Source organism: Lissotriton vulgaris, chromosome 8, assembly GCF_964263255.1.
Source record: "Lissotriton vulgaris chromosome 8, aLisVul1.2, whole genome shotgun sequence".
Classification (NCBI taxonomy): Eukaryota; Metazoa; Chordata; class Amphibia; order Caudata; family Salamandridae; genus Lissotriton; species Lissotriton vulgaris.
In genome coordinates, this window is record NC_141696.1 from 382,956,074 (window position 1) to 382,982,058 (window position 25,985).

The 25,985-nt window shown below is 39.9% G+C and overlaps 1 protein-coding gene across 1 annotated transcript in view; it reads right to left on the bottom strand.

The window, feature by feature from the left end:
* Nucleotides 1–25,985, bottom strand: part of TNFSF13B (TNF superfamily member 13b) — a 193,297-nt gene that overhangs the window by 130,964 nt on the left and 36,348 nt on the right. Inside the window, exon 3 of the mRNA XM_086934163.1 lies at nucleotides 9,948–10,001. Within this exon, the coding sequence (XP_086790289.1) occupies nucleotides 9,948–10,001 (54 nt within the window). The remainder of the gene's footprint in view (nucleotides 1–9,947; nucleotides 10,002–25,985) is intronic.

Genomic DNA, 25,985 nt, shown 5'->3' on the forward strand with positions numbered 1-25,985 from the left:
AGGGACTACTGACGTCTTATGAGCCGTCCCGTACTTTGAGATCCTCCGGCTCAGTACTCCTGGTCGTTCCTAAGGTGTCTAGAGCGCGGATGGGTGGAAGGTCCTTTAGGTACCTTGCAGCCTCTAAATGGAACAAATTACCGATGGCACTGCGATTAGAACCATCTGAACTAATCTTTAGAGCGAAGCTCAAAACTACACTATTCGCTCAGTAAGGTAGGCCATCTCTGTAGATCCCAGTAAATCTCTCTCCTTAGCGCGGGGACACGCCGTTGTGCGTCACCAAGCGCTTTACAAAACTCCCTAAATAGAAATAGAAATACCCAAGTCATGTAAAGGCACCTAAGACATCAGTATCAACCTGGTTGCCTGAGAAAACAAAAGGTTTCTACACTTGTGGAGGCTGCTCGATTTGCAAGTATGGACTAAAAAAAGAAATCTTTCCAATACAATGGCCCTAGGGAACATCAAGTAATGTCCTTCAATAACTGCAACACAACACATGCTGTATATACAATCATATGTGCATTTGATAAGATCCATGTGGGGAGTAGTATCAGGAGCCTTAAAACTCGGATTCAAGAACATGTAAGGTGTATAAAGAATGGGGAGGTGAGGAATCCGGAAGCACAACATATCGCTGATGTCCATCCTAACAACAGGAAGATCACATTTCATGCAATAGACTGCATTGATGTCAATGTCAGAGGGGGTGATCGGACGTTACAACTCAGGCAGATGGAGGCACGTGGATCTGCAGATTACGGTGTGTAAAACGAGGGCTGAATGTTAATAATGAACTTCATAACTTTTTTATAAGGTCCATCTGTAGAATCTTGGTCACTTAAAGTGTACGATTGATTAAACATCTAATAGTGCATTGAGAGTATAGCTAACGGGTCTGTCTGTAGAATCTTGGAACTTAAGTGTGTAACTGATAAAACATTTAAATATGGCATCAAGAGTATAGTGAAAAGGGAAACCCCTATTATTGCTATACAGGCTAACTGAATCTATGGGTTAAGTAATTCTTAGAAACCCGACTACTCCATATTGTTAGGAGACTTTTTACGTATGCCATGTCTAGGTTGAGGCCAGTATTGTATTTAGTATATGAGTGTGTGTTACATCTGGACACATTATATGTGAACGTAATGATCTAAATGTGACCGAAGCGCGTATAAAATCAATGAATGTTATGCGACTGAAACAACATGAGTAGAGGTCATATGCTCAGACTAAAATCTGTGAGCATTTTAAGGAAAACATTTTTAAAAAATTATTTATTGCAGTAGGATTGGATTCGCTATATATTACGCTTTCCCATGATCATGCTGAGAATGAAATAAGTAATGTCATAACATCGGATTATACATTAATTCTTGAAACACAGTATAAAAATATGACGCGTATCTTCTTCAATATGTTGATAAAATACACAGCATATTGTTGTAGGTTCAAATTGTATGTAGGACGCACAGTCTGTTTTGGTTGAAATGATGTTGTGACGTCTAAATATTTCTTTATAGAATGGCATCCAACATTACATGATGGCGAACTGAGTTAGCTTATGACCTATGTCTGAAATAATGAACTGATATGCCAAAAATATACTCATTGGTAAGCTAACTAAATGCTAAATCATAAATTAGGAATAATATATATGTTATATGATCATTGTGGTTACAGTTTTATTGACTTTATTTACAATATGGGCACCATTTATTATTTATCGTAAAAGAACATTAAGGTTCTTTGAAAACACATGATAAATGCGGTAGATATGCCGTGTGTTTTTGAATATTGCCGTGGGGGATTGATAGCCCATTTAAAGATGGAGCTTGTCTTTTTCGACATAGTATGGTGGTGACATCATTAATATTGTGACCTGTGGTGGAAAATCAGTATTTAAAAAAAACAAATCGAAATGGCAAAACTGTGATTATAGAAACACCTACAAATGCCTAAACACATTTATAGGAATGAGGTATATGTTAGATGAACGCGGTGCATATTGCCTGATTTTAATAAACAACATGATGTGTTCTGCGATTTTTTAGACTTCAGCATAAATTTGTCATGAACAAAACTGAGGGTTCTTTTTAAAATCACATATAAAATGTGGTGGATTAAGCACTTATATAGTGCGATTTCAAATATCTCTGTAAGCGACTGATAACCCATTCCAAGATGGTGCTTACCGTTTTTTCTATCTTATATTTACGCAATCCTTTTTGGCGCGAATCAGAACATTGATTTTATCAATTAAATCTTTCTAAATTGGCTCATTTACCAATTAAACAGAGTACAAAGGGACATGGTTTCTAGACTTTTTGTGAGAACTTCCTTTGAGCCAGATGATTGCGCTGAGACCGGTGCATTTACTCATCGTGAGTATGCGGGGTACTTTAAAACCAGTTTTGAATAGCTAGCATGGAGGCTTTGTAAGAGGGAACTTAACATTGTTTATTGAACCCTTTTTGGTTCATATTGAGGGTAATCCCATTTCATTGCGGGGTCTTTTAACTTCACAAAGATGGCGGACAAAACGGCATAAGTGAATATATTAAGGTGTGTCTATGTCCCGAAATTGCTGGGTGCTACAAATTAGTTGGGGCTCAGTACACGATTCTTCATTTATTTTTAGACTATGAGCCTGACTCGCCCAGTATTAAAATTATAATGCGTACTGCTATAACTACTTGAAGGGAGTGCAGGCGTTAAGAAGAGGATACTATTTTTGCTCCTTCGTTCTGTCTGACGATTGATATGGAATAAGATAGTTATCATACTGGTTATATGTTCTTTGATATCCGCTTGACCAGTATTGGGTCAAGCAGAGGCTACAGAACGATCCCTTGCGAATTTCACAAGAAAGTTATGCCCACCAACAGTTCACTGGCACTATTCAAATGTAACAGGCATTGCTACGGATCACTTAAGTGCTTGTTTTGTCAATAATAATGTAAGTGATATAGAATGTGTGCACACAAAGATTAATGACCATACATTTGGGTCTTCTAGAACAAATTATACCTGGTTAGAGCAGCCTTTTGACACATTGCTTGTTTGTAAACTTTTTTCTAGGACACACTTCTAACTGAGTCTTTTTTGAATCAGCACATATACAGTGTTTGAATAGGCAAATTTCTCAAGTAAGTTGTACAATGTTAAACTGCTATAAATGAAAAGTGGTCCAAATGAACTCTTCTTATTATAGAGTCAGTATCTTTGCTGTAGAATGGATTGAGGCTACTGCAATACTAAACTGCTATAAATGAAAAGTGGTCCAAATGAACTCACCCTATTATAGAGACAGTAATTTTTGCTGTACAATATATCAAGGCTACTGTTGTTCACATGTCTACAAAAAAAGTGTCTGTTTGCACAACTATAGTGTGTCCACACATAAGATTCGTAAACATGAATGTCCATATATCTTGGTTTTTACAGATCATTTGGTAAAACGCATTTGGCAACGGATATATAAAAAGTACACAAAGATTACATTGTGAGGTATGTGAATGTCTGTACAAGGTGAGGTCTATGATGATGCAATATTTTTTAAGCATTGGCCTGCTCCTTGCAATATGACGATGTTTGATATAATAATGAGAATCGAATGAAACGATAAACCTATAGTATCATCTTTTCTTCTCATATAGATTTCTCATCCACCCTCTAATCTAGAGAACGGAGTATTTGGACTGTATCTATTCCATGTACGCCCTCCACATACAAAATGTTTTCCTAATAAAATAACTAGCGATTAAATCATGTTGTTAGTGGTTCTAAAAAATGCAATTTGGTTTGTAAATTTTAAATGTATGTCTTCAATGTCGTAAATAGTGTTTTTATATATACTTTTGTAGCCCTGACCAAGTCCGATCGTGGACGAAATGCGTTGGCAGTTGCAAAAATGTGTGAACAAAGGATGAATTTCAAATATCGAAAGAACATATCATCTCTTCTTGGGAAAACAATTGTGATATAAATGTATCTTACTGTGGATTGTTGACATTTGATATCCATAAGTGTGCTGAGCTATCTTTGTTGTATGGTACTAGAGGAACCAGTAACGTTTCTTACGGTTTCTCTATATTCGGACCTAGGGGATTGTGTCCCAAGCTCTTTGCATCATGTTTTGTGTTTAAACTATCGGGATGTTGAGACTGGTGCGGGAATCTATGCTCTGATCCCCATTCGTTTGTGCCCAACATCAACATCAACTTCCACAACTTCATTACAGATGTTGCTCAACTGATGAAGGATAACTGCCTGGAGCTCAATACAGACAAAACAGTGGTACTGATTTTTGGAAGGAAATCTCCCAATGGGACGCATCCTGATGGTCCTCAGAACTCGGCCTTACTCCTACACCCACTGAACACATTAAGAACCTAGACATCATCCTGGACAACAAGTTAACTATGCTGATTCTGGTCAACTCCGTTTGCCCGCTTCTGCATCTTCATCCTCAGCATGATTCATAACATATTCAAATAGGTAACCCAAAGATCAAGGCGCATCTTCACCCAGGCCCTCGTCTCCAGCAAACTGGACTACAGCAACACTCTCTACAGAGGTATCGCAGCTCATCTCCTCTGACGACTACAGACTATACAGAACACTGCAAACAGGCTAATCCTGGATCTCCCTAAACAAACCCACATAACCCCCTACACCAAGGAACTCCACTGGCTCCCTCTACAGAAAAGATGCCACTTCAAGCTCCTGACCCATGCATACAAGGTCCTACACAACTGTGAGTGCCGCTTAATTGAACCTCCGCCTGAACTTCTATCAGACCACCAGACATCTCCACTCCACGACCCTTTTACTAAGCCTCACACCCTGCATCTGACATAGCAAATGGGAAGGGTGCTCCTTTTCCTACCTAGCAGCAAAGAAATAGAATGAGCTGCCCTTTCATCTACAGACCTCCCCATCTCTTCCAAAGTTCAGAAAGTCTTAGAAGACTTAACTATTCAGCTAATCAACTGGACCCTGCCTGTGACTGGAAGCCCTCAGGGGTGTCAAGAAGTGCTCTACAAACTCTACTAATTAATTGATTGATTGAGTAACATGACTAGGTGTAGTTGGCAGTTGGCTTTTGTGCATTCCTTCCAGACAGCATCACAGTAGAGGTTTTGGGGGTTAGCAGGATGGGCCATCTCTGACTTGATAGGGAGCAGAGCTATCACCTGTCACACTTGCACTTCTAAGGCACTGTCTCAGCACATACACAAAGGTAGAAACATTGAGACTAGACAGTGGAACCCTATCCCTATGTTATATCTATATATTCTGGTACTACCCAGAGATCTGTGCGCACACCGTAAAACACCCACTGTCACAATGTAATTCCAATCCAGGAATATCACAGTTTAAACAAAAGCAAGGGTGCACCACCAAGAAACCCAAACAAGGAAAAAAATTATCTTTAAATCTGTGTCCATAAGTATATTCTTCCTAGTTCTTGTTTTATTGTGAAACAGGTTTAAAACCCAGTCATGGTGATAAAAAAAGAGCTGACGCGTTTCGCCCTTACAAAGGACTTCTTCAGGGTGAGATAAATCTGTACACTATTTGGGGGGGGTGGATGATCCAATGGTAATAATGGCCGAGGATACAGTATACTTCCTTCAGCTTTTCTGTTTTGTAAAATAGGCAAATGGATCTTCACATATATTGAGCAAAGGAAGTGGCCCAAATAATCAAGGGGTTGGTGCCAATGGTAATATCAAAATGGTTAAAAGCTTTGATTTGTTTAGGCAGTGTCTTTTCTGCCAAGAAAGATATTTGTGTAGTCACTCCATGATGAAATAATCCATGGTCCAAAGTAAATAAGGGGGAACCAAAGTAGTTGGCCAGAGTGCCACGACCGGCCAGGATCCGTCGGTCGGTGGGTTCCTTACGTTTGTTCGTCATGAGTTTCAGTACAGAATCTCAGAATTAGAGAGAGGGACCCACCATCCAAAGGGAGAGGTACCACAAAGACCAAGGTCACAAAAGAACCCCTTTGGACAACTACGTACTTTCTACAACATTCATACAAATATTGCTTCTCAACCGTGGACAAGCTATGGACACCAGGGAAGCAGCAAAAAAAGAAGAAATCTAAAAAGATTTAAAAAAATAGACACATTTATTCATAATTAAAATACACGGTGTAATACACAATCTATCTCACAATGTAATCCTCATTAAAAACACAAATGCATCTCTACATCAAACACATAAATGTACATATAATATATTATGCATGAAAAGATATTTTTTCAGGACAGAATGGCATTGCCAACATCTTGGATGGTAAGTCTTCAGCATACCTAGAGAATACATTGAACTTTCTAGGTAAAGACAAAAATGCAATTAACAAAAAGACATGCTTGCTCTAGAGAACCCCAGGTTCAGCAAACAAATATTCAGGAAATCATTTTCTCTTATTCCTCCTTGAATATGGAATAGTGCTCCCCAGCACTTATAATGTCTTCTTACATTTCCTTTGAATAATGGGTGAAAGAATTCCCCATGACAGCCAACACAACTGCACCAGAAACAAATTGCTATCGTTAGCTCAACTTGATTTTGTTTGGATATTATTTCTGGTCATAAGCCTACTTTAACAGTGCAGACAGAAATTAAGAACAAATCCTAAGAACAACTCTTATCAATCAATATTTAGCTTTATTCGACCATAGTATTCACAGTCATAAAAGCACATAACACAATCAGTAAAATTGAAGTTAAAAAGAATTGTTACAATACATAGATTAAGAGGAATAAAATGCAAAGCTCACATATAAAAGGTTGCATCAATTAGAATCCAACGACATTCCAATCCCACTACTCCACCTAGAAAGGAGCCTTCAAGACCTCAAATAACCTGCTTTCCAATGCCTCAGGACCTTTTTTAAGAACTTGGAGACCCTCCAAGCCACATGCTCATTCTCTAGTAATTGTAAACGAACAAGACCTGGGCAGCATTGCCTAAGGCCTTTCTGTCTTAGAAGAGGTAGTAACCATACTTTCCTTAATTCATAAAACTGCTCTCAAAAAAAGAATAGGTGAATGGTGGACTGCTCTGAATGGGAGTCGCACAAACACAGGGGTAGAGGTCTTGACCAGTCAATCATCTTGGGTGTAGTCACTAGTCTGTGTACAGTGCTTAGTCTAAATCTGGTCAGAAGCTTTCTGTCATATCCACTAGGGAAAAGGCTTCAATATGGTCCCATAGCCAGAGAAGTGAGCCTTAATTGATGTGGTATAACAGTTAGTTTAACGGCTTCATCTGCTACTCCTAATAATACCAACCTAGCAAGGCCTTCTTTCTTCAAAGTTTTTCTCGAAATTCCGGCCATAGAGCTAGGGTTTGTGTAATTTTCTGGGTGTCGAAGATCTGTCATACACCTGTGTACAAACCTAAGCCAGAGGATCTTGTGCGCCCTGTCAAACCCAATACAATCACGCAGGATATCTCAATTTAAGTGGGTCTGTTCACTAACCCATATCCTGTGCCAGAGGAGAATAGGCTCCAGTTTAATGAGGTCCGTTATATAGGTTCGGCCCAGCTCCTCATGACACACAAATGAAGACGTGCCAGGAGGAACTGAAAGGATATACCTGAGGAAGGCGTTTTCCACGGTTTGTAAAGGGAAAGAATTAGCAAAAACCCAAAGCCCTGCCCCATAAATCGCCGCTGATATACACTGCGCCTTATATATTTGCAAAAATTCTCCTGGTGGCTTCCTGCCCAACTTCTTCGCAAAGATGGCAAGGGCATTAGTTGATCTACTGAAGCCAAGTTTTTTCGACTCCATTGAGCAGGTCCAAGTATCGGTCTGATTAAAAAGAACACCAAGGTACGGGAAAGTTCTTGTTGATGCTAACTTCCTACCATCCAGACAAATGTCCCTACCCTTATCTCTACGTGTCCCTATACCACAACTCATTATAAAGGTTTTTGAGAAATGAATACTTAAACCCAAATCAGGCATAAAAACATTTAAACTGTCCAAAACCCTATGCAAGCCATTTTGCGTGTACGCCATTAACAACGCATCATCGGCATATAGCAGGACCGGTAGTGGTAGCCCGCCTGCTTGAGGGAAATCTTGTCTGCTCTTTAGGAGTGCCTTGGCCAGCTCATTAGTGTATAGATTAAAAAGGAAGGGGGCCAGGCCACACCCCACAACTGTTATCTTGATGGATTCTTGAGACATAAAACTTTGAAAAACCTCACCCATCTAAATGATAATGTGTGCACATATTTTTTATCCCCGTACCTTTCTACAATGTATAAAGAGCTCTGACATTTATTATGCAGTTGTCGATGATATCTGAATATTTGTATAATTAACGTTGTTTTACATAAAAACAGAAAAGGTAAAACTATGGATGAGACATTAACAGAGAAAACAACTGATAAAATTAGGAATGGGAAAAACAACAAGAAATAAATATAAGTGGAAAGTAAATAGGAAAGACACAAAGAGGAAATATAATGGGGAAGACAGATGAGTTCTGATTGAACCATTAAAAATGCCTGTAGTAGTGAAGAAATAGAACAATACAGGATTAGCACTAGTATTGAGTCCACGTATGACCTAAATATGTTTAGGCGTTATGATTCACAATACTTTTGAAATGTAAAATGGTCTCTCAATCATTGCAATTCAATCCTTTGGACGAGGCAGGGTGATACACCAACCAGTCAGTAAGATCTGGTAAGAGGATTATACTCCACTGAGAGGAGCCAAAGGACAATCTACATATATTTTAAAGAATTGAAAAAAATGCGCTGTCAAACCAGACCCAAAAAGTGAGATTCCGCAATGACATTGATAACCCACAGTGGGTGAGATATTGACCTATTTGTGCCACTACTTCCCAAATATCCTCTCCCAGCCCTAAACAAATCTACTTAAATGGAGATGCAAAAGAGGTTATTGAGGCAATGTAAGCCAAATCCCCTCCACTATCTGAAAGCATCAGTAAATCATAAATACCCAAGTCCGCCAGTTGAGAAAGAAGGAATGCCTTTGGCTCCTAACTCTCTATACCTAATGTCCTAAAAACCTTGCTAGATATGAACGAATTTGGCATTAACATAGTAATATGGTGTTGTTAAAATGGCTGAAATTACAGTCCCCTAGTTGAAATTCAATTATACTGATTCCGGCTGCAACCTATTGGTTTGCTGACATTGCACTTCTTTTATTGTCCAATGTTAACAATTCCTGTTGAATCCAACAGATATGGGTTGACACCAGTTGCCTCTTCAACAAAGCACACGGATTGCAAATAGATTGTCACTATATCAATTCATGATACTTCTACAGAACTGTTCGTAATCAACCACATAGAATAGAAACGGCTGCTCATCGAGGGTTTCCATCAAAGAAGATCTGATTTTCATCACTATTGATTCCTAATAGAGATGGTACTGAATCAGAGAGCAACCGGTGTTCAATTCAGCTGCATCATACTGAGGGCAAGATGGTTCATTTAAAAGAGAAATTGCACATTTCCATACTACTCAACTTACAGAGGATTATATTACACAGAGGTTATCTATTTGTACATAAGCATTGTAAATGTTTTACAACTCTATGAAGGAAATTGCAACATAATGACCAAATATGCATGCATGGTAATATTTTCTAATTTAAAAGCATTCCTAGTTTTTGGAGCCGCCTTGTTTGCCCTTAAAGTCAGAAGCAAGCGCTCCAAAAGAATAGCTTTCTACGATGAAGACAGACAATTTTTTTTGATGATTATTGTTGTTATTATTTTTGTTATTACTCTTCACTCTATAACTCTTTCTGTCACACTTAAAATATTTGCTTTCTTTATTGACCCAAAAGGAAAAAGCACATGAAAATATTACTAGCCAACTTGCCTTAATACAAATGTAACAAAGTGTTTTAAAATAATGTGTTTACCTTGTGGTGGAACGCTTCTTTTGTCAGCAATGAGTTGCAAACAAGCATGCATCACTGAAAAGAAAGATTAAAAGGAAAACGTTAAAGAACCGACACGCTGCAATTAGGACAGTTTCACAGTTAGAAAAATTCATGCTATTACAAATCTATGAATCATTTTGTCTGTGTAACTCATTTTTTCTGCACGACTCCTCAGATGATGAAATTAGGATCAACCAAGAAAGGGTATATGTGTAGACATTAAGCTCTATGTATAAAAATACCCAGAGGATCATAAGTAAAACACATTATGGGACGTATTACAATAAGTGCCTCAGGGACGCAACAGGCGTTTGCACCCACTTTGTGCGCCCCAGGGCACTTTTGGTATTACAGAAGGGGGTGCAGATGCTTGTGCGTTACCTTCAGTAATACTGATAGCGCTGTGCACTTAAAGCACCAGCGCTACCTTCAGGGGGCATACCCTCATTTGCATAGAGGTGTGCACTATGCGAATTAGGGAATTCCTTTGCCTCTGCAACTGTGCTATATTACAGATACCAAAGTGCCCTGGGGGTGTGCAAAGAGGGTGCAAACGCCCGTTGCACCCCCAGGTCACTTATTGTAATACATTCCACAATGCGCTACCTTCTAAGTGGTGCACTGTGAGTGTGCCCCGTCAGAGCAGTCCTCTGGAGGGGAGAAAGGGGGTCCTGGGGACCCCCGAGACATTCCCATGCAGGCGGATGCAGTCGCATGAAAACAGAATCACGTGTGTCAGCAAATTCTCTAATGTGAGTTCTCTTTTTAAAAAAGTCATAAAGAGACATTGGCAAATGTTAAAACTGGATATCGATCTCAAAGGAATATTTGACAAGGAACCACTGTTTGCCCATACAAGAGGCGGGAACTTAGGAGAAATGTTGAAATACACAAAAAAAAACAGAGACATTGAACTCTTACAGAGGAACCATCCCATGCATGAACTGCAGCAATTGCCATTATATAATAAAGGGAAGCACAATCCCTCATCCCATGAAGGGACAAAAAATTCCACTAAAAGTCAATGCCACATGCGACACAATGAACATTATCTACGTATTGAAGTGCCTGTGTGGGTCAGTGTACGTGGGCCAAACAGAGAGAAAGCTTAAAATCAGACTAAATGAGCATAAGAGCAACATAAGGACTGGCTCCCTTAAATCTACAGTGGCGACACATTTTATGGAAAAAAGACACCACATCAGCCAATTGCAAGCTTGTGTTCTAGAAAAGGTTCCAAAAACTGAGGGCTTTTTAAATCGAAAGAACTTGCTCAAGCGAGAAAACTATTGGATATACCACCTAAACAGCTATAAGCCCAACGTGCTCAATGATCGTGTTGATCTTACATGCTATTTATAATGTTTAAATGCAGTATATTGACACATTCTAATCATTACTAATGTTTAAATACATATTGAAATATTTCACACAGGTACAGACTGTAGCATTCACATGAAAGGTCCCGATGTTCACAATGTATATAGCAGTCCATCAATAAAGTTAGAACTGAGAAAAAACATTAGTCACTCCCAGAACCCAGGCGCGTAACGCGCGTAACATAAATACCCGACCAGAGCATATGGCTGTAACCCGCATTGACACGGAGAGGGAACGGTAGAATACGAACTACAAGCATGAGGTAAGAGCGAACACGGCAGAGATATATGCACAAACAGCACTAACTCGCAAGCACGCACGGCAGCGTATTGAACCATTTAAGAACTCCAGCAACATACCCGCCCACGCAACGCTTATACGCGACCTGTTTTTTAACATTGAGGCACTACACAAGAGTAGTGTACACTTACACGAGTCACCGGTTTAACCGCCGAGTGTAAACTTTCTCAGTAAAACACAAAGCTTAAACAGGGATTTACAAAGTATGGACATGAGTGTAACATGATTGCAATGTTGTAACATTGAAAGTGGCCACAATTATTTTTCTTTTTATACTGAAGTTTGCTTATTTGTATGTTCTAGATTTTGCCCTGATGAAGGTGCTGGATGCACCGAAATGCATTGGATTATTTGAAATTGGAATTGTTTAAATAAGGAATAGAAAGCATGATGAGAGCGCATATGGATTAAAAGCATGAAACTGAAATATGAATTAAAATGTGAATTGGACTAAGGAAATTATTCACGTGAATCTTTTGCTGAATGTGATTCAGCCACCACAGCAGTGCCGCGGGTGAGAGACCTATGACGCAATAGGTCTGCCACACTTAGATATATTCAGACACACTCCCGGAGGGAAGTGATGCCTTCGAGCACGCGTAAAAACATTTAAATTAAGGCTGTGCACATCCCCCAACCTAAAGCCGGTTTGTTCTGGTTGTGCCATGAAGGGAGAGGTGGTGAGTCTAATTATTCGCTGTATATTTCTTATTTTTGAATTGCTAAGTATCTAAAGTTTAGAATGTTTGGGTATAAGTGTTCTGGACAGGTAGTTGTGGTCACTGAGTTAAAACAAATGAGGCAGCACATTATCTTGACTCTCACCAAATAGGTTTGGATTAAACATCATTTGAGCATTTCCTTTTTGTTTTAGTCTGAAAGCTTACCAGCTTTTGGTCAATGTGTTGTTCATTACTAAACTCTACCTAGTTTGTGGCTCCATGCTTTATGGTTCCGCCTACATTCCTGCGTTGCTGTTTGCAAAGTTATATGTCAAAAAATATACTCTTTTGATTATAAAACATACAAAGATGCCTGCATACCTTCTTTTTTCATATAGATTGCTTTTAAATTGAAAAAGGCTAAATAAAAAGTTACAATGAATGAAAAAACATAAATTTGGACTTCGCTTTTGATGAATAGACTATCAAGGCTAGATCATAACAATCAAGCTCCCTGAATACAGAAAAAATGTTTTTTTTTTTTTATGTTTTTTTTTTTTTTTTTTTTTTTGTCCTCATTAGCCCTTGGCTCGGTCCAATTGTGCTCCTGACCATATAGTCATCGGGGCAGCTCTCTACTCAACACCGCGAAGCCCATCAGTGAACTCCCAGTACACAGAAAGTCCGCCCCGATGTCGCCCGCAGAGCTTGGACGTACCTTCTCCCTTCAGGCCAGTTTGACCAGTTGTCCAAAATCTGTACTGTGTCTCCCTTTGGACAAGGAGATTTTAGGCCTAATCATCGGACCCGGGGAAAAAAAAAAAAAAAAAAAAAAAAAAACCCGGGTTGACTAACTGTCCCTTTTCCAATTGACCAAAAAATCCCAAAATCTCACCGATCGGGGGCTACATGTTCTGGATAAGTCCTGCTTTGATATTACATATAATGAAGACAGCCACTCTGCATGTGTTGGGGGGTTTATGCTTATCCAATTTTTGCAGATCTCCCTTCTTGCCAATAAGATGGCGTAAAACTGAAATTCTCTTTCTAGTCCCTTGATGTTATCGTTGGTTCCAAAAATGATCAGCAGCCATGAGCACCGGATGGATAAGCCAAGAATAGACTCAAGTGTTGCTCTAACTTTGTTCCAGAAAGTAGCAATGTTCGGGCATTCCCAAAACATGTGGAGGTCTGAGGCAGCTGGAAGAGAGCATTTGGGACAGCACTTCCCTGGTTGAAATTTTGACAGGCGTTTAGGAGAATAATATGCTCTATGAAGTGTATAAAAATGGTTACGCCGCAACCATGCAGGCTTGATAATTTTATAAAGAAGGAGAAAAGATTCCTCCCATGTGTCCTCCATATGTGCTTCCCCCTCCGCACCCCAGAGTTTTTCCGGTAAGTTGAGGTCCCTCTCTCCATCCTCTATGATATGCCAATAAAAAAGTGCTACTTCCTTTTTCCCAGGAGGTCTTTCAACTAGGGTGTTTTCTAGCAAACTCTCCTCGCCCATCATTGCTTTCTTCTTGGTTTGAGCCCGAAGCCAGCTACTTAATTGCCAATATACTAACCAAGAGAGTGTTGATGTTACCTTATGCTTGAAAATATCCCAGCTTATGATTGATCTTTCCACCAGTATATCGCCCCACTGTGTGCTATCCGCATCTAACAAAACTCTTTTAACTGTGTTGGCTTCTTGTGATGTTAATCCCGGTAAATCCCAAATCGGGGCATGTTTGGATAGGTAGCCTTTCCCAATTTTAGATTTTATTCGAAACCATTCTTTTACAGTGCCTGATAATGTTTTTAATCTAATTTTTTTGAAGAACTTCTGGTGCCCCAACTTGAAAAGGAATCCGTTCACAGGAAGGTCCGAACCTATTAGCATATCCTTATACATAAGCCCATTTGCATTTTCCCAAGGGATCTTAAGCAGCATCCTAGAGTGGGTCAGATGGAATGCCCAGGAGTAGTATTCTAGGTCTAGCAATGCGAGCCCCCCTTTTTCTCTTCTCCTTCTCAGTTTTTTCCAGGATAATCTGCTGGATTTATACCCCCAGACAAATGAATTTATGTTTTGCTGACATTTTACAAGCTGTTTAGTATCAAAAGATAACGGGATAGAATTAAAAATAAAAGTAAATTTCGGAAGGATACTCATTTTTATCAGGCTGGTTCTCCCATAGATGGTAAGCGGGAGAAAGGACCAAGCTTTTATCAAGGTTTGAGATTCTCGAGAAATACGAGCTAAATTGTTTTGGGCCAAATGTTGTAACTCTTTAGTGATTGTAATTCCCAGATATCTCAACGAAGATTTTATCGGAAGCTGAAGATTTTGAATGTTCCAGACCATGATTTCGGTTTTCCCTGTGTTAATTTCATATCCTGAAAATCTACCGAAGTCCTCCGCTCTCTTTATAATAATTGGATATGCCAACGCAGGATCAGTTGTGTAAATGATTATATCATCGGCGTACAAACCAATCTTTTTTTCCCAACCCGAAAAATTAAAATGTGGTATGTTAGTATCCTCCCTAATAGACTGAGCAAAAGGTTCTACATACAAATTAAAAAGAAGTGGGGATAAGGGACAGCCCTGCCTTGTTCCTCGACTAATTTTAAAAGGAGTGGTCCGTGTACCATTAATTAATAGGGAAGCTCTGGGATTATTATATAATAAACTTATAGCCCTGCAAATGGTATTTTTTCATAATTAAGTTTAAATATTCCCAGTTTACCCTATCAAATGCTTTAGTAGCATCTAGGGTCATGATAGCCAGGGGTAGACCAAAAGTTGAGGCAATATCCACAGCTCCCACCAAGTCATAGGTTAAGTCGGCCAGTTGCCGGCCCCTAATAAATCCCTTTTGATCAGGGTGGATAATTGTGCCTATCTCGCTTCCCAATCTCTCGGCCAAGATTGAAGTAAAGATTTTGTAATCGTTATTGAGAAGCGAGATTGGGCGGTATGATCCACACTCAGCTGGGTCTTTGCCTGTTTTCAATATTAAAGCTATATTGGCTTCTCCCCAGGAGCTTGGTGGTGTATCTCCCCTAATCATTATGTTGTTAAAAAGATTTGTAAGGACAGGAGTAAGAGTAGAATTAAGTACCCTATATAATTCTCCTGGGAGGCCATCTGGGCCCGCCGCTTTGCCCTGAGCTAGTAGCTTAATGGTGTTAGAAACTTCCAACTCTGTTATGGCTTTATCTATTTTTTCCATTTGGTGATTTTCCAATTCTGGGAGAGTTATATTACTCAACCATTCGTTCCTTTCGTTCAGGTTGACATTGAGCTCCTCTGTGTAGATATTCTGAAAGAACTCATTAAAAGCTTCGCCAATAGCTGTGTCTGTAGACCTACTATTGGCTTCCCCAGCAACCCTCACTTCCTTAATATGGTTCCTGGACTGATCAGCTTTGATTTTCCAAGCCAACACCTTGCCAGCCGATTCACCATATTCAAAATGGGCAATTTTGCTTGCCTGCCATCTTTTATTTATCCTTTCCTGCAATATTGTATCCAACTTGGCCTTTAATTCCATTTTCTTCTCCTGGTTATCGAATGAAAACTGGTCTGATGATTCTAATTGTGACAATTCTTGCTCTATTTGACTAATCCCCTCTTCATATTTCTTTCTCCTGAAAGAAGCCCTACTTGTAATACAACCCCTAATAAAGGCCTTCCAAGCCTCCCATACGTTGACCAGAGAGGCAGAACCTATGTTTTGCTCTAAAAAGAAAACCGTTTCCTGCATCAAATATTCTTTTTCCTCATCATCCAATAGAATTGTTCTATCAAAAGACCAGGATCGATGAGCAACTTTCTGCTCTAATTTTAGCGAAAAGATAATGGCAGAGTGATCTGACATATGTAGAGGCAGATATGTTATGTTTTTAACCAGATCCTTAATTGAAAGACTGAATAGGGCATAGTCAATACGCGATTTGTGTCTATATTTATAATTGTGATATGAGACGCCCATAGCGCTCCCAGCTCTTTGTCTCCATAAATCTATCAACCCAAGATTTGACATAGATCTAAGCAATGTCTCCCTCATATTACTATGTACTATGGCCCTAGAAGTTGCCGATTTATCTAATTTTGGATCTAAAACGAGATTGAAGTCTCCTACCCATATTATAGGGTCAGGGCAAGAGATCAGTTGGTTTTGTAAAATATTTAAATAAGAAGGATCATCCTGGTTAGGCCCATAATAACTGATGATAGTAACAGGCCTTGAATATAGTTGAGCATTGGCTATCAGCCATCTACCGCTAGCATCTGTTTTCCAGTTCATAATCTGGGCTTTCGCTGTTTTTTTAAAAATAATGGCGTTGCCACGAATACTAGCATTGTGGTCCGTAGTTATAAATTTATCGACCCATTTGAGCTTCTTAAATATATCAGTTATTTCCTGTTTATTCAGATGTGTTTCTTGGATCACAATTATCTGCGCGGGTGAATCTCGTAAGTATTGTTAAATTCTATTCCTTCTAGTCCTAACACGCAGACCATTTACATTCCAAGATAAAAATTTAATGTCTGGCATTAATTTTGAAGCTCTTTAGCACTATATCCCTGTCCTTGATTCTCTTAATTATCTTAACAGATATTTTATCCTGAACTATATCACTACTAGTTTTGGCCAAACAATATCTTTGAGGCACAATTGGATCTATTTTGTTCGTTATTGTAAACTTCGTTTTATGAGGACTTTTATTCTTTGCCTTCCCTCCCCCCTCCCTCCCACCCCTGGAAACCCCCCCCCCGACTTACTCTGGCATGCTGGTTTGCCAGCTTGTCATCTCTGACATGTTCCCGCTCCATACCCAGATGTCTACCTTTTACATTTTCTTTCCTGGTCACTATAATTACGGTGTAAGTAATGGTGGTTCGTAGGTGGAATCATATATCTTTTATCTATTAACGCTTCCATGACGTATTATTACTAATCATAATACTCTAATACGGAGAACAGTAGATTAGGGTAGATTGGGGTAGTAATGTGGGAATCATGAATAGACATCATTACAACCTATAGGTTCAGAAATTTTAACGTGAATATATTGTGTTGAAGGTCCATAGTAAAATTTCCGATTGATACTCCTTTATAGTGAATCCCCCAATGGTGTATTAGTGGGAAGATTGTGAACCCTCACCCATGTGCTGAATACTTAAGTGTTAGTTATTCATTTATTTATTCCTTTTATTTTTATTTTTATTATTTTTTTTTTTTTTGGTTAATATTTTTTTCTTTTTTTTTCCCCCCCCCTTTTTATCATTACTTTCCCCCTCTTTCCCCCTCTTTTTTTTCCCTCTTGTTTGTTTTGTTTTTGTATTTTCCCACAATCTGCTTTTTTTTTTTTTAAGTCATTCTTTTCCGCCATTTATTATTTATATTATTTTTATTATTTTTTCCATTTTCCCATTTTCATTTAAAATCTGATTACAGAAGCTCACAAAAATGTCATCCCCAGTCCGGGGGGGTTGCGTGTTCGCTAATCTCATCAAGCAGCTCGTCTGCCTCCAGGGGGGACTTAGCATTGTACATTTTATTATTGTACATTATCCTTAGAAAGGCAGGAAATCTTAATTGCACTGTGGCTCCCAGGCTTCTGAACTTCTCCATCCGTTGACCCAATTCCCACTGCCTATCCAGCGTTGTTCTAGAGAGATCCGATCTCACTTCAAAAGAAAAATCAGATACTTTCACAGTCTTGGCTTTCAACGCTGCGGTCAAGATCTTCTCTTTCATGGAATATGTTAAGAAGTTTACTAAGATCTTCCTAGGCTTGTCTCTGCCCTGTTTAATGCGGAACGGATCCCGATGTACCCTCTGAATATCTAGCTCTATCTCGGTCAAAGATTCGTCCAAACTCAGTGACTCTTTTAGTAGAGCTGCGACAAACTTTTTTAAATCTCCTCCTTCCTTTCCCTCCGGTATTTTTAGAAGTCTTAGGTTGTTCCTTCTGGAAAAAATTTCGAGAGACTCTACCCTCTCTTTGACTGAGTTCCCTTCTCATCGTAGAGACTGGATCTTCCCTTCTGCGGCCTCCAATTTAGCCTTTAGCTCATCAGCGCAATTCTCTAGTCCCCCGGTTCTTAGTGTAAGACCATCTACTTTAGATTCTAGATTTTCACACATTGTGCGGATCTCTGATTGAGTGTGTCTGGACTCTTCAAAAGATCTCTTTGACTCTTCAAACCCATTTCTGATCTCTTCTCTCATACTAAGAAGTATGGCTTGAATAGTATCGTCACTGCCGGAGTTTTCACTTCCTCCACTGTCTTGTTCCAGCCCTTTATTCTCACTCGCTGTTCCTGAGATCATTACTTGCTGTTCAGGCAAAGAAACTGCATTAATATCACCCTCTGCTGGGTCTCCCATCCCTGTGCCGCAAGTTCGCACACCAACCTCTACTGCTTCTCCTTCTTTCTCTTTCAATTGGAGTGTGGAAATGTCACCTGCTGATGGGGGTGCAAGTAAAGTAGAGTGTGGGTTTTGGGGCTCTTGATTTATATTTAAGACCTGAGGGAGAACCTTAAAATACGACTTCAACGAAGGTGTAATTCGGGAGGTTTTACTAGCTTTTGTTATAGATCTCCCCTTACTCAAGCTAGCCTTATGTGGCAGCTCCTTCGGAGCAGTATACCGCAGCTGGCGTTCTTTTCCCCTTTTTGATACCCTTAACTCAGGAGGTTGAAAAATGTCGCCTGTTAACTCCCGCTCGAGTTCAGACCCGGACTCTATGGAGGGCTGCTCTTCTAGGGCTCCCTCTGCAGCTAGTGTTTGCCCAGTATCATTGGGGTCTATAGGGACAGTTAATTCTTTGTCCTTTTTGCAGCCCTTTCCTTTCCCCTTAGCCTTCCGCTTCCCCAGGGTTCTCTCAGTAGTTAAACACAGAGATTGTGCATTAAATCTAAAAAGACCAGTTGTTGCCAGCTTTTTTGGTGAAGCGCTGTACACTGCAGCTCTTCTGCTTCTTCGAAGCTCCACAGCTGCGTTGCTCCAGCGATGGAGTGCAGGGAGGAGAACCTGTTCCAAACACATTGACAGTGTTTCTCCCTTTTACTAGAACGCAGTCAGTCTTTGCTGATTTTCAATGTTCAGTCTTTGCTGATTTTCAATGTTCTACAGCCTGCAGTTCTACAAGGAATGGCTCTTGTTCTGCTGACTGTTCTGGTTCTTTGAAGTTTCTGGAGCTTCATAGGCTTCAAAGGCATTGGGTGCACCGTTTTTTTTTTTTTTTTTTTTACCCTTACCGTAAGCCGACCTGTGAGCACCTGCTAAACAAATCCGTTAACAGGTAATCTAAGGTGTTGGTGTTTCTAATATGTAGCGCCAATTCAATGCGGGCTAGCGGAGCTCCGCCAGCCCGCCTGCCTGCACCTGCTCTCCTCTCCCCTCCTCCCCGGAGATCCGAGTCCGCTGCAGTCCGCAGCTCAGCGCCGTCAACACAGAACACCGCAGCTCACCTCGTCTCACCCCGCTGCTCGGCTCGGCTCTCCTCCCCCCTCCTCACCGGAGATCCGAGTCCGCTGCAGTCTGCAGCTCAGCGCCGTCGGCCAAACGCCGAAACACCGCAGCTGCAACGCCTCACCTCGCTGCTCGGCTGCCTTGACTTTCCACACCTGGGCCAGTAACTGCTTCTGCTTCACCTTCTGGTGCGAAAATCACCACTCACGCCATGTTGATCGCCGTAATGACCGTCTCAGCTACCTCTCAGCTACCTCTGGGTATGTCAGTGGGAACTGCGAGAGACGAGCGCGCCGCCCTAGCTAGCGGCCGCCATGTTTCCCCGTGTACTGTGTCTTAATTGGCTAAGTGTCAATACAGAAAAAATGTTGTGACTATATTTATAAAAGTCGTGTTTTACAGAATGCCACCTGTGATTTTGCATTTCATTCTTTGCTTTTTTATTCTCCCCTCTGATGTTATTCTAATGTTCCATTATGGATTACTTCTTCCCTCATTTTCTTGTTACTGAAGAATTTTCCTTTCCAGTTCCACAGGCCTTCTAATTGGCAGGTGAGAAATGTTTTGACCGCCATAATTTCATCCCGAATATAATCCCTCAGTTTGATACATTTACAGATAGCACTCTGTTTTCAAATAACTTTTGATTAATTGCTACACATGGATTCATTATCAATGAGTTTTTGTACTTATATTTTCCTCATTGCCCTCTTTTTTTGTCTCTTGAGAGAGCTATAACTGTACACTGTAATGAAACGACCTTATTAAAGTTAGACAACAGAAAAGGACAAAATCCCTACAATAGAATCTTACAGCCACACAAAGGAAAGTGAATACATCTTTAGCAGATAACAACAACATTGTAATACGTCGGTGGATAAAGACGGTAATATTGTGTTGTGGGAACAGAAGTTGTACATAAAAGAGGTGTTAAGACAATTGGAGGACATAAGATGTTATGCTCAAGTCCATATACAGCAGTACAATGAAAGTACCATTTATATATGGGATATTTTGAATGACTGGAAAGATAGTGGTATGTTACAATGGGAGGAATTCTGCTATCTCAAATGAGATCATCCCGAGTTACCTATTTTTACCTCCTCCCCAAAATCCACAAAACTCCTACTGTACCACCAGGGAGACTGAGTGTTTCATCAATAGGCAGTGTATCAGAGAATATCTCAAAATATGTAGATCCCTTCCTTCGTCAATATGTCATGGCTCTTCCTTCGTATGCTAAAGATACTAAGGAATTTTTAGGAAAAATTGAAAGAATAGAATGGGAAGAAAATTTTCTTCTCATCACAATGGATGTGAACTCACTGTTCAACAATTATTGGCCACCATTTGGGCATCAGAGCTTGCCTACATTTCCTACAGAACAGACAGATTCACTACCTTGAGAATAAAAATATGTTGGAGGAGATGATGAAATGTTGCCTCTCCAACAACATTTTTTTTGTTCAATGGCAAGATATACAAGCAGATCCTGGGAACAGCAATAAGAACTTGCTTTGCTCCTAGTTTTGCTAACCTGTTCTTTGGGGCATGGGAGGCGTACATCCTCAAAGACCATACTCTGCTACTGTAGATGAGGAAGTTGTTACATTGTTACTTTACATAGACAACTTGTTCGTCAAATTGAGAGGCATTTAGACCAGCATTGGAAAATTCATGAGAAAATTGAATGATAATTAATATAATTTGAAATTGACATATACCATGAGAAGGAAATCCATAGAATTCCTAGATGTCCTAGCGGAAGTAGCTGACAACAAGTTCCACACAAAACTGTATTGGAAAATTACAGCTGGGAATAACTTTCTTCATGCTCTCAGCAGTCAGCCTTAAATTTTAAAATGGAGTATTCCATACAGTGAATTTCTGAGTGCCAGGAGAAACTGCAGTACAGAGGAGGCCATGCCAATATGCTAGTATGATTGGAAGGTTCAGAGAACGGGGCTACCCCATGCAGGTCTTGAAGAGAGCAGTTAATAAAGCAAACATAATCACAAGAGACCAGATTTTTAAAACAAATGACAACTGAGAAAGAACATGAGGAAAACACCACAAGAGTGATTCTCACATACAACACAGAATCTGAAAAAAATCTGCAAAATACTGACCCAAAACTGGGATATCTTAGCTAGTGACCCTGTTATTGGACGTAGTTTACCAACACATCCCATGGTCACTTACAGGAAAGGGAGAAGTCTGAAGGACATTCTAGTGAAGGGTGATATCACCAACAGGCAATCAGAAACACAACATAGCCTACAGGGTTTTTTTCCATGTGCCCATTGCAAAATGTGCATGAAAAAAACATACGATACCCAAGAAACAAGACAACCATTAGCAAGTTTTTTACATGTAGCTCCACCTTTTGTGATTTACGTACTAGAGTGTCCATGTAACCTTTGATACGTAGGCAGCACCACATTGACAACTAAGAAGAGAGTGCTCGAACACATGAGAGCCGTCAACAACAAAGATAAACACTACCCTGTGGCCAGGCATTTTGAAGAATACCATCTGTCTAATAGCTCACTGCTGAAATGCTTTGCAATAGAGCAAGTAAAACTGAACCCAAGGGGTGGCAATCGGGTCCTTCAATTGAGAAAGCGGGAATCATGGCACATCCTGGACTTGCAGAAAAAATATCCAGGAGGCCATAACTTGGATGAGGAATTAGAAATTCACCTACATGAGGATTAACTCTGAGTTTAGTCTATCGAAGATTTTTTGCCCAAGAAGACATATGAAAAAATGTATATATAAAAATAGTTGTGTAAGAAGCAGGTAGTTGGTATGTTCATCTTGATTAAATACTAAGTCGATGATTTTAATCTAATACTGTCCATAATTTGATTTTCACATAACAGGAGGAAAGGAAGGGGCTTCCTCTTGGATGGAGATGCTGACAAAGGTTCCTAACCTTTTCTTCAATATCACTTCTCTATGGTAGAAAACACATCACAGATAAGAATTCTTTGATTATTTTGTGTTAATTCTTGATGTATAGTTTTGTTATTATGTGGTATGTGTGTCACAAGGTGAACCCAAACAATATTGTGGAATTTGGGGCTGGTAAATAGAATTCACAAATACAGGGGAATTCTCACATAGTTAGATGTTGTTAACAATACGACATATTGAAGTCCTTTTGAGGTGCAGGATGTCGGCCTCATCCCACACTCTTGTACCACTTGGTGCGCAAACACAGGCATTAATACCATCAGGATGTGGAAAGACATGATCATGTTCCTTCCTCCCCTTTCTTCTCTCTTTTTTCATCCTGGACCTAAGGTGCTGGCTGTATCAGCAAGATGGGCTGAATTATTGGTAACATCCAGAGTTTTTCAGGAAACAAAACACCTGATTTTCCTGATCATATTTATTTTCACTGCTTACAGGAAGACAGTATGACACTATGTCATGTATGACCATGCAATGTACTTCTTTTGTGACCCCAGCAGCAAATATTTGTGGTTTTGCTGCGTATTGAAACATATATGACTGCAAGTGACATGTGGAACTTCACCTTTGATATTTGGCCACTTGGGTTACACATTACAAAATGGACACTATAGTTAAGCTGACATTGAGTATTCAAACACAAATTGTCCTTTCTCCATGTTGAATCCTTTGTATGTAACTGTGATTTTCAGAAATTCAGTGTGTGAACAAGACTGCTTAGCAGTCAAAACGTGTTACTGGAAATAAAGTTTGGGCTTAAGCAACAAGACCCTGAGTGTGCGCTTACTTGGTTTAAACTTGGAAGGTTTTTGTCTGATGGGCTCCACAAGTGCAGCGCACCAACTACCAGTGGGTGTGAGGGAGCAGAAGGAACACAACTGCAGTGTAATATAATATGTATAAAGACAACAATTTGATATATATAAAATGCTATATAAATGACAATGTCTGGAGTTAAGCTCTATGTGCATTGGCTGTACACAGGATGATCTTGCTTTTCTTGTGCAACATACTGCATGAATGTGCAAAATGGGCAGAAATGGAACAAGGTGCCAATGCAACAATAATTGTACAAATACGTTAAGAACACTAAATAACATGTTCTCAATATAACCCTTAATTCGAGATAGTTCTGATCACTAGTGCAAAGATATGATTGTGCAAATACGCTGAGCTAAATCATCACATATATGTAATGATCACTGTGCAAATTCGCTAAAGGATAAGAACTAAAAGTAAACCTTGAAAAAAAGAAAAAAAAGGGAGGTTTTATCGTATATAAGATAACTATGGCATAGATGGCTAAACTAATCCTCTCCTGTAGTTGATCAACATGTACCCCTGTGGCGCCTCTCTTGTGAAACAACTTATATGATATCCCATATGGTGATGAATATAATCCCAGTGCTAAAGTGTTTAATAAAGTGCAAAAGAGAAAGAAATGAGTAATCGTTAAAAAAATAAAATGTGTAATGGAACAAAAACAGCGGAGCCCCTAATTTGCAAAGTGTGTATATATGCAAAAAAAGAGGGGATAACTGCGTATGTGCGCTCTCACTAATCACGTCAACCTTCATAAAGATAATCCCTAAAATGAAAATTAGCTAATGGACCATATGTGATATACACCTGAATAGAAACTATATGGGCAAACCATCATGTAATTCAGTGCATGAAAAGGCTGAAAACTGATGCATGGCACATGTATGCAACCACGTACAGCCAGAGAAATCAACAAATGGTGGGAGATATAGAACATCATCGCAAAGAAATAATCATCATGTATTCTTTCTTCATGGTATGATTCGGGATTCAAAGGTAAATCAGCTTATACATCAAAGAACACCTAAACTGGGACAGGCAAGCGGCGTTGTCTTAACATATGTTCCCCATTTACAAAAAGTTGTAAAGGCCTTCTCCTAAATTCAGCCCCAATGGTGCCTTACTATCTAAATCTACTATATATCGTGACTCCAGCTGGCTTAGGATTTTCTCCCTGTTGCCACCTCTATTAATTGGTGCCACCGCATCAATGACAAAATACTGTAAACTGTTTAAATTGTTGTCATGTGCAGTCTTAAAATGCTGGGCAACCGGGTATGCCGGATCGGAGTTCACAATCGCTCACAGGTGTTGAAGGATCCGTACATGAGCTTGTAACTTGGTGCTGCCTACGTACTACAGGTTGCAGCTACATTTTTAAAACGTACACAGCAAATTCAGTACAGCAGGTGTAATGAGCCTTCAGAGCGATAGGAATGTTGGAAAAAGGGGTCAGATATGAGGCAGTGTTTATGCCGACTTTACAGGCTCGGCATGAGCTGCATTTAAAAAAACCCTTGCGAGGGGACAACCAATTCCCAGTAGAACTAGCCTCTGGGCTGCTCTTCACGAGTTAGTTCCGCATTGCATCGGCCCTCCTGAAGGTAACGGTGGGGGTCGTAGGGACCACCTCTTTTAATATTTGGGCAGTGAGGATGATAGGCCATTCTCTTTTGTTGATTTTCTTAATGTGATTGGCCTGTCTGCAGTAACCAGTTATCAATCTGATTTCCCCAGTGCTAGTAGGGCTAACATCAACTGCTTGTGCATTCCTATTTGGATCCAAAAGGGAGGAACGGCTAAGGGCATTCGCTTTTTTCATAGCTGTCTCCAAGCGTCTAGAGTTGTACCCTCTGTCCTCTAATCTCTTCTTATCTTCCTGTTGATGGTACTGTCTAGCTTTAAGAGTTCTACACGCCCTATGAATTCGTAAGAACTCACCATATGGAATACTAGCTATGGTGTGTTGGGGATGGAAACTGCCTGCGTGCAGCACGGTGTTCCCTGATGTTGACTTCCAGAATAGACAAGTTTCAATTTTCCCATCAATTATTTGGACTTGAATAGCAAGGAAGTTGGTAACTGTGGTGTCTATGTTGGCAGTGAACTGAAGATGTAACTTGTGATTGATACTGTTGAAAAGCAGTCGCCTGATCCTTAGTCTCTCGCCAAACAATGAACACATCATCGATGTAACGCCAATACTTAACAATGTGAGCAGACCATGCTGTGGCATGTTGTATTTGAGGACATGTTCCTCCCACCAGCCTACGTGGAGCCCCGCGTAGCTGGGGGAGAATGGAATGGAATGGAATAGAAAAGGTTTAAATAAAGCGCAGTAGCTACCCGGAGGCATCCTAGCGCTAAGGATTAACGTGTGTGAGTGAGAAATG